General features: G+C 43.3%; 1 protein-coding gene across 1 annotated transcript; it reads right to left on the bottom strand.

Annotated features, from left to right (window-relative positions):
* Positions 1-7,056: 7,056 nt before the first annotated feature.
* On the bottom strand, positions 7,057-8,408 carry foxi1 (forkhead box i1). Its single transcript, XM_073490392.1, has 2 exons — positions 7,811-8,408; positions 7,057-7,619 (listed from the first exon to the last, which is right to left on the bottom strand). Exons 1-2 carry the CDS (start codon positions 8,406-8,408, stop codon positions 7,057-7,059), a joined length of 1,161 nt encoding a protein of 386 aa, XP_073346493.1.
* Positions 8,409-9,758: the final 1,350 nt, after the last annotated feature.

Genomic DNA, 9,758 nt, shown 5'->3' with positions numbered 1-9,758 from the left:
ATGACATGTGGGTACTTTTTACAACACTGACAAAATGTTAAGGTTAAGGAGAACAGACACTGTCCTCCTTCTTTAGCGCCCCGTCTCTTCTGTTTCTCCTTTAATTGAATGTAAGTCAACACAGGGGCATTAGAGTGACTCAGTGATTCACACACACTCATCATCAGCATCTCTATTTCATGGGCTACATTCAGAGCCTCCCTCTCGCTGTTTTAATTACGCCTTTGTGTGCCTCAGATTATCCGAGGCTTGTAAAAACCTATTTTCCCTCATGGTGAATAAAAAAAGGCCTCTTTGTCAAGTGGGGGCATGTCAACACACTTCTGCGGATGATGTCGGCCTCTCAGCGGTGCTGTCAGCATCGGCGAGGAGTGGACGCACACACGCACGCACACATGAAAACATGCATGGCCGCACGTGTTCGTGTGTGCATCCCGGATTATGTCACAGCACTGGAATGCCATCACATGAGAAAGGGGAAGAGGGTGCGTTAAATGAGTTTGAGCGACACAACACTTGCTTGTTTTTATCAGGAAAAACAGCACAAGTACTGAAGGCAGGCTGAGTGTTAACAGAGGAGCTTTTGCAGCCTGGAAGCCTGTTTTCCCAGACAGGGTGCACGTCTTGTGTTTATGGTTGACACACAAGCTGTTTGGGGTTGATAGACTCCAATACCAGAGTCAACACATAGCACTTGCTGTGCGCCAATGTTTGTTTGAACACTTGTCGGGCAAATAAGCATCTCCTCTCTGTTCCCTGGGCTGATTTTCATGCGCGTGGTGTCTCCTTATTCCTAAAAATAGCACCTGGAGATGAATGCATTGAATCCAAAACAGTTTTTTTCTTAGAAATATTAAAGGTGCACTCTGTAGATTTGGGGAAGACATTTTAATTCAAAGAGAAAGATCTTCATTGACTGATTTTTTTTATGCCTAAACAAACTAAAAAACAAACTCTTCGTTTCCCTAACTGAATAAACTGAATAAACAAACTGACCTTAAAGGACAACACAGTTTCATACTGTTTTACTTTGTTTATATGTGGCGGACCCTGCCACCTTTCTAGCTTCAAACAGTGTTCTGGGTACCTTATTATTTTGTTTATTCACTTATGGGAAAGATGTATTATTACCTCATTAATACTGTAAATATTAAAATTCTGAGTTTGAATGTCTTCTCTAAAACTACCTAGTGCCCCTTTAAAATTGTGGAACAATACAGAGTCTGTGTTTCCATACAGACACTTCAGCATGTTAATTATTCGAGCCAATAAAAGAATGAAAGACGTGAATTGTAATAATATTAATCGCTGATTGTGGTATAATTACAAGCTTAAGGGGGTGATCAGCTTATCATGGTATTACATCTTCTTGATTAAAGCACTTTAAAAGCGCTGCCTTTCTTTCCCTCCTTTTTTAAGATGATAGCAGCCGCCTCAGAAGTGAGCCCGGGCCTTGAAGTGCAGGCTGGGATTAGTGGGCGAGCACAAAAGGAGCATTTGGAGGGGGCATGCCTGTCCCTTTTGAAAGGCTATCATTTAGAGCCTTCAGCCATAGATCATCTGCGGCTTACATGGGGAAAACTTGGTTCAATGTTGATCAGGCCCATTATTTGACTCTCTGTGAGGGGTGCGTTTGATGGTTTAGGCCAGGGAGGTCTCTGAGGCTCTGTCTGTCTCCCCTCTGCTGTCTCTCTATTGGTATGCATCCCTCATAATAGAGGCAGGAGGCAGGGGGTCTCATTAGGGGCCGGGGAGTGTTGTTTAGGGAAGGGGGGCAGTCAATGAATTCCCCGGGGCAGATGCACCAGCATCACACAAGATTGAAGCTGAATAATGCATCACGGGAGCCGGTTTGTGCGAGGTCTGTGCAGCAAAACAGATCTGTTTCCGAATGACGTGCATGATGATGTGTCTAAAAGTTGAAAAGTGCTCCAGGTGGGCTGCGTCTTTTAACATTCACGCTGAGAGATAGCTTCCTTCACAACTCCAGGCAGTGACTGACATGTGGTGCAGAGGTAGCTATTTCGAGGATCCTCCTGAGTACCGAATGATCTCCTTCCTCACTTCCGTCTCACCACCAAAAGTCCAGGCTGCGGCGGTGTAAAATGGATTCCCTCTGGGCAGCTACTTCCTCCGTCATCTGTCACCACTTCCTGTCTGTGAAGAGCAGGTAATGACAGCACGCAGGTGTTGCTAGCCGGGTGGTATCACTGCAAGGCGTCAGCAGCACGAAAACACCCTGCACAGTTTGATTCGGACGCTTTTAAAAATGTAGGATTGTTTGACTTTTTTTTGGTGACAGTATTTCTCCAGCTTACTCACACGCTGCTGCAATCACTACGGTGAGTTTTAGTGTGCAACGACGGGTCAAATGAACCATTATCATGTGCAAGACTTAAAGTGGTCCCTGAACCGAGCTAAAATGATTACATATTGGCCGTTACTCAGATATTTGTTCTGCTGCACTGCACATAGAAATTGATGTTCCATGAACCCGGGATATTGTTCTCATAAGGTCACGGTTTGGAATTTCATGTAGGTGATGAATGGCTGCAGATTTATTGAGGAGCTTAAGAGCCTTTTATTAAGATTATCAGATAATATAGTAATAAGAAAAGGAACAAGGTTGTCTGAGCTGAGTATTTTCTTCACTTTTTTTAAATCACAGAGGCTTGTTGGACACATCAGGCTGCTTGATGTGAACTTTTCTGGCTTCTCAGCAGTGTGTAAAAACCACTGCCATGGTTTGTTATGACAGGGGTCACGGATAACGGATGATCTGCCTACAGTTCCCTAATGTGAGAACAAAGACTTTGTCAAAATATATTCCAGCAATAGAGTGAGCGGGGGATAAGTTACATTGTTGTGGGGATAGGTTTTCCAGACGGAGCGATGTGAAGACAGGCCCCGGCTGTGGATTTACTGGGACTCGTTCTAGTCCGTTAATCCTTGTATCTCTTTGACTCTTTCAGCAGGTTCCTCTGCTGGCGAGCCTTACGGAGACTGAAGTGGCTGCTCCTTCCTGTGCAAACTAATAATTCTAGCTCCTGGTGTCCAAACAAGGTAGAATGGAGGGAGGTTGACACAATAGGATAAAATAAAATAACTGCATGGGAGAAAACTGCGAAAGATTTTCATGTATTTTGAGATTTTACCCAAGAAATTAGACAAAAAAAGAAGTGTAGAGTATGACAAGTGGAGTGAGAGGTATCTCCACATTTTTCACATGCTCTCAACAACCGAGCAGTTTGAGCCTTGATGGTTCTTGTTCTGTATAAAATAATCCATATGGCTGCTCGTCCGGAGCAGGGATCCCATGCCGTTACCGGCCCATACGTTAGTCTTTTTTATGGGCCTTGGAAGGTGAATGATGAAACCGAATCAGGTCATGCCAGTTGATAGACATTCTCCTCAGCTATCAATTCCACGCTCCCCCCTCCTCCTTCCCCCTTACAGCCGTGTAGTGGCTTCCCCAGAAGCTGTCATCATATTGTTCTCTTAAATATTTAACTTCCTCAAGAGATTGAGCTGTAATATAAGAAATTATCCCTCTAATGCCCGCTGACTGCTACAAACAGATGTGAAATTTCAGGGTAGGCCCAGACTGTAATCAGCCCCCCTATGGCCAAGCTATCATGTTCTTCACTGGGGTCAGACGCGCAGTCTCCCTTTTCATATTACCCCTCACATTTGTCTGTAAGCTAGTGTTATATGGGCTGTGGAGAATTATTAGGCTCTGGACACATCTTTTTATTTGAAATCCCGAATGCTTCACAAACCAACAAATTGCCTGTAAAGTTACCCGACATCATTCAGCAATAAGACTTTCAGCGAAAAGGTGCACAGTGCATATTTAAAAGCAGGTTTCGGGGTGAAGGAAAGCTACGAGTCTTGTTCTGGTAGCTTATTTATCAGTTGAGGAGATCTCGCTTAAAAGCTAATGGGAGTTAAGTTTCTCACTTAGCCGAGTGCAACTTTATCCAGCAGTGATTCATCACTGCAGCTCATGTCACTCAGACTAACGTGGACAAGCCTCCAGGTCCCGAGCTGCAGGCGACTCTTCTTCACGTCTTTCTGGTTTTGGGATCTAAACTGTGATTTCCCAAACTGAAAAACACACCAAAGACTTGACAGAGCAACGGCCCTCTTTTTCTCTCTGAGTGAAATTCACTACAGGTGAAGCAGTAATGTTGCTCTCCATAGTTGGCACCGGATGACTTGTTGGTGTATCTAGTCCCAAAAAAGAAAAACAGGATTAAAATAATCCAGTTCCTCCTTCAATTATAAACCAACCTCGCCTCGGAGGGATGACCCTTTGAGGCTGAAACCCGTCATTATGGGTTTAGCCCATCGGCGGCCACCCTTATGCTGAGGTATTCTGCTGGTCCTGGGCCTTCAGCCCTGGAGCCCAGGGGCCCTGGAGCAGAGACATGGTGGCCTGAGTGATATTCATGCGAGCCGGGTAAATGTGCCCTTCAGGCACAAGGCACTGGAGCGTTACATTTCTGAGAGCTGAGAGGGCGGAATCGAACTTGGAAAGCAAGTAGAGATACTCTGTTGTTTGTTTTGCATGCGAGCTTGGGAAAGTGCTTCTTTATACTTCCACTTTACTACATTTTATGGGCAAATATTGTCCTTTTTACTCCACTACATTTATTTGATAACTTAGTGGTGAATACTTAATTCTTAAAAGTACATTTTATGGTTAATTGATTTTATCTGCAATTGAATTTGTAAAAAAAACAAACAACTAATCAGACGAATCAGAAAAATACTGAATATCTGATGCAATAATCGATCCGGCTGATAATCATTCATACAGTATATAAATGCATGGAAACATATGTGAAAAATACTTTGAACATTTGAAACATATGGCTGATTTTCAGTTTTACCAAAGTGACATTTTAACACAATATCTTGACTTTTGGGTACTTTTTACAACACTACAAAATTGTACTTAAGGACAATAATTGAGTAAATATACTTGGTTGCATCCCACAACTGCCTGATATAATAGATATTTTTAATAAAACACTCCTTAAAATTCCACATTGAGTGAAAAAACCTGGCTGGGCTGATAATCAGTCGACCCATACAGAGTATAAATACATGTAAATATGTGTAAAATTTTTGTTTTGTTTGTACTTTTATTGCCAGAAAATTACTTTTGATACTTAAGTACATTAAATATCAGATACTTAAAGACTTTTACTCAAGTAATATTCATATGGGTGATTTTCACTTTTACCAAAGTAACATTTTAACACACATTTTACTCGAGTATGTGACCTTTGGGTACTTTTTTACAGCACTGGACATGACAGTAATAAGCACTAAATGCATGACCTCTTATTGTGAAAGGGCTCCACACTCCATTCACTGAACACGATGAGGATTTCAACAGAAAACTAGTTACTGTGAGAACCTGCTCCTGTATGACAAAAATCCTCTTTGTCTGATCCGTGGCCCTTCTCCACAGATAATAGAGCAAAATGTGGCCTGAGGGAGATAATTTGTTCCCAGATCTTCAGATGGCAATATTTTCATTTGAGCCCAGGAGGGGATCTCTTGAATTGCCAGCCTCCATTGTGTTCCAACAAGGGGCACGAAAGTCTTGTCAATTAATTTCTCTTTTATTCCAGAGCACGGAGCGCCTGAGTGATTTCAATTATCAACCAATTAAGAGGTGTTTCCTTTTATTTACAGGCTTTGATTCCGTGCGTATCCATATTGTTTGGAAATAAGACAGGACAGGGGTGTTAAATCACTTGAACATTTCTGCATGGCCTTGCTCGATATTTCCTCCCCAACAGCAGGCTTTCTGTTGTGTCCCCCGGGTCACAGGCACAACAAAAGCACATTACATGCCGTTGAACTCTCCCGTTCAGCGGATGCTCTTCCACCGTGCTTCCCAATACAGAAAACAAAAACAAAACAACAAATCCCATTAACGGGATTCACACAGCGCGCACACACGGAACGGGGGCGGCGTTTTGCGTGACAAGTCTTTGGGAATAGACGAGAAACAGGTGCAATGTTGGGCCAACAGGTTGACATCAGACAGGCGCAGACTGAGTCAAAGCCGTGCAGCCCAGACAGAAAAGCTTGAACTTCTGAACCTGGTGGAAGTAAGTTAAAGGTCTGATTGCATGTTGAAATGGGGCGATTGGAAGTGACAAGCGGAAAATGTCTCTGTCTTACACACTTTACTGCTTACAGCCACTTGACTTCAGATTTCCTGACAGGCTGCAGAGCATTTATACTCGTTTATGTAGGCCATGAGGGCTTCATCTGAATATTTGGAGGGTTTGTTTTGGCAGAAATAATTGAAAAAAGTGGGAGTTTAGATGTTGCTGTTGTGCTTTTTTCTGAATATTGGTGACAAGAATATAATTTAGTGTTAAAGTTGACAGAAGAATGAGAGTTTCTAGGAATATTCCAGGAATGTGAAAGTGATTTTCTTCAGGATAATCAATAAAAAAAGATCAGAAATTAAAAGATCCAAACAGAAGTTAAATAAAGTATCATTTATAAAGTCTAATATTGGTGTTTCAGACTTGGTTTTTCACTCCTAAAGATGAGTTGAATGAGAGAAAATGACACATCGAGTTAAAATAAATGACTTTTTATTCAAACATCCACGTGAGTTTAAATAAAACACAGAGCACAGTTCAGTCTAAAAACACACAGCATGTATTTTCATATGAAAATAATTTCTGTACATATCGTCTTCTTATGTTAAGACAGAGAAACAGCCCACACGAGCAGCTTACAATAAGCATTTTTTTTAAAGAAAATGACAGGATTTTTTTTTTTTTTAACAAATGAACAAGTTTGTTGCACTAATATGGACAAACCATAACATTAACATTCCTGTCTAATACACAGAAATATGACTTTTTCCCCAGTGTGGGAGGGTTACTGTGAGGAAAATACCAGTTCAGCTCCAGTGCTAGTTTTATAATGAGTTCCACTAAACCAGAACATGAGGCTACTAAAGAAATGTGAGGACTACTGAGTGATAAATTACTTTTTTTTTCTCTTAGAGACAGTCTACACCTCTGTTCCCTCCCGGCTGTATATGAGGTTATTAACACTAAAATGGTTGGAGAGGCTCTGTACTGATGCGTAATAGTTCATTCTGTTGTTGTCAGAGATTAAAGTGGGCGAGTAAGAGCCCAGTCCGGACATGCCCTCTCTGCTCTGAGACAGTCCCCCGAGATGCCCGGAGCTGTAGTCCCGCTCCCCTCCCCTGGAGCCGCCGCCGCCGTCGATGGTGGATCCGCCGCCGCCGCCGCTGCTGCTGCTGCTGCCGCCCGCCAGCAGCGAGTTCACGCTGGACACGAAGTTGCTGTAACACGGGCTGTGCTCCGCGGACGGAGGCGGGGACGACTTGGGCTCAGTGGAGGCCGGGGATCCGTGCAAGCTGGGCGGGGAGGAGCTCATGAGGCTGGCCGTGTCGGAGAGCTTGTGCGCGCCGTCCTCTGACTTGACGGGGAGAGAGGCGCTGCTGTCGGCTCCGGCTATGTCAGCTCTCCTTTTCCTCTTCCGCCTGAAGTTGCCGTTGTCGAACATCTTCTCACAGTTCGGGTCCAGCGTCCAGTAGTTTCCTTTACCTGGATAAGAAAGAAAAAAGGGTTAATAAATATGGATGACACACATTTTTCCCCCTGCACATCACCAAATCTGATCAAACTGTCAGTGAGCTGGGGTGATTTTTAAAGACCAGCTTCATCAATATCATTAAAAATAAATGTCTCACACAGAAAAACATATTTTTTTTTGCGTAAAGATATTCCAGACTCACCGGGGTCATCCTCATCACGTGCCACCTTCTTGAAGCAGTCATTCAGTGACAGGTTGTGCCGGATTGAGTTCTGCCATCCAGCCTTACTCTTCTTATAGAAGGGGAAGTTATCAGCCACATACTGATAGATCTGACTCAGAGTTAACTTTTTGTCTTGGGTGTTCTGTATGGCCATCGCGATCAGCGCCGAGTAGGAGTAAGGTGGTCTGACCATCTTGAAGAGCTCCTGCTGGCTGGATATGGACAGCCATCCCAGATCCGCGCCACCGAACCCGGTGGGAGGCGGCAAGAACTGCCTCTGGTTCGACCCATATCCGGACTGAATGTAGGACGTGCTGTTGTTCCCGGGGAGATAAGGAGATGAGTTGATGCTGGGTCCGTTCAGCCACAGGTAAGGGTTCGCCGACGGTGAGGTGTACTCTCCAAGGCCGTAGCTGGAGGGGTGCGTCGGCGGCCTCTGCGGGTGATGGTGGTGGAGGTTCTGCTGGTACACCCCGTAGTTGTCGCAGTACACGGCCATGTCCAGGAGCTCCTGAGCGCTGTGGTGCTGAATAGGGCTGGTCTGCTGGTTAGATGGTTGGTGTCCAAAAGCGTTCATAATCCACCCTAACCAGATTCCCAAAACCTAACTTCTTCTCTGTGTGTCTCCCTCAGGACTGAGCTCATCCGCAGAGGGAGGAGTATTTATGCGCAGAGCCCGGAGCCTCTACAGGTAGCCCATTGAAGAAAACTTTTGGGACGGTCACACCCCTCCTCCACCCCCTCTGTCCTGCGACAGCCCTGTCGTATTGACCCAATCTGCCTATCAATGAGCACCGATACTGCCTTTAACTGCAGAGCTGAGCCTCATGTTATCATAAAGTATATACTCATTAAGGCAGGTTAGTGACTTGCAACTGTTGCCCGTGCGTAATTACGCACTGGAGCATGTGTTGTCTTTATTTTTAGGACTTGTTTGAAACAAATCCCGCAAAGACAAAGTGAACTACAAAGCGGAGATATGAGCCTATACGAGTAATATATATTATAAACTATTGAAGGTCACAAAAATTAGTAATTGTCCTAAACTTTTACAGTTTCCAGACACATATCGGATGATTTTACTCGATCTGACAATATTTAAAACAAAAAAAAAAAACTCCAGCTACAGCCGCTCTCCCATCTGATTTTCTTTTCCAACTTAAAGTGTGTCGGCCACAAATAAATCACTATCAACTTCACGTAAATCTATGTCTTAAGATCCATTTTATCGAACAATAAATAAAAGATGTAACAGTTCTATGAAAAGAGGATTTTTATTGTGATTCACGTGCTTTTGCGCACTGATTGTCTCCATGTCAGAACTCGTTGAACTTTCCGCACGACAGTGTCAAACCCAAACAAAGAAGACATGCATGTTTGTAAAAAAAAAGAAAAAAAGAAAAAAAAGAAATTCGTTTGCAATAAACACATCACAAGTGCCGCGAGTTTAGTGTCAACAAGTGACTCGTGGAGAAGAAAAAAAAATCCCCCCAAAGAAAACAGACTGCTGTTTCTGCCCGGTGTTATTAGGTCTTTCTATTCGCCTTCATTAACTTTTGTGAATTTTATAAACAAACAAAATGTATTTTCTCTCACTTTAACTTGTGAATCTGGTAAATAAAAAGTGTTTAAATCGCCATGAGAAGTAAAACTGGAGGCGAATCTTAAACTTTTATGGTAAAACATGAGGAAAAAACGAGGATCACATGCTGTAATGGATAAAACACACATAAAAATAAGGATGTGCTCCAACAAACTGTACAAAATCATTCATTCATTTGTTGACAGTGTCAACCTTTGAGGTTTCTGGATCTGACCTCTGGCGGGCCAGTGGTTCGAGTTTCGATTGAGAGCAAAGTGGAGAAGACGATCACAGCTCACCGACACAAACACAGTCACTACAGGCTGATATTTTACACATATTCTG

This window comes from Pagrus major, chromosome 20 (assembly GCF_040436345.1).
Source record: "Pagrus major chromosome 20, Pma_NU_1.0".
Taxonomy (NCBI): domain Eukaryota; kingdom Metazoa; phylum Chordata; class Actinopteri; order Spariformes; family Sparidae; genus Pagrus; species Pagrus major.
The sequence above is the reverse complement of the archived record's forward strand: the minus strand, read 5'-3'. Positions and strand labels throughout refer to the sequence as shown.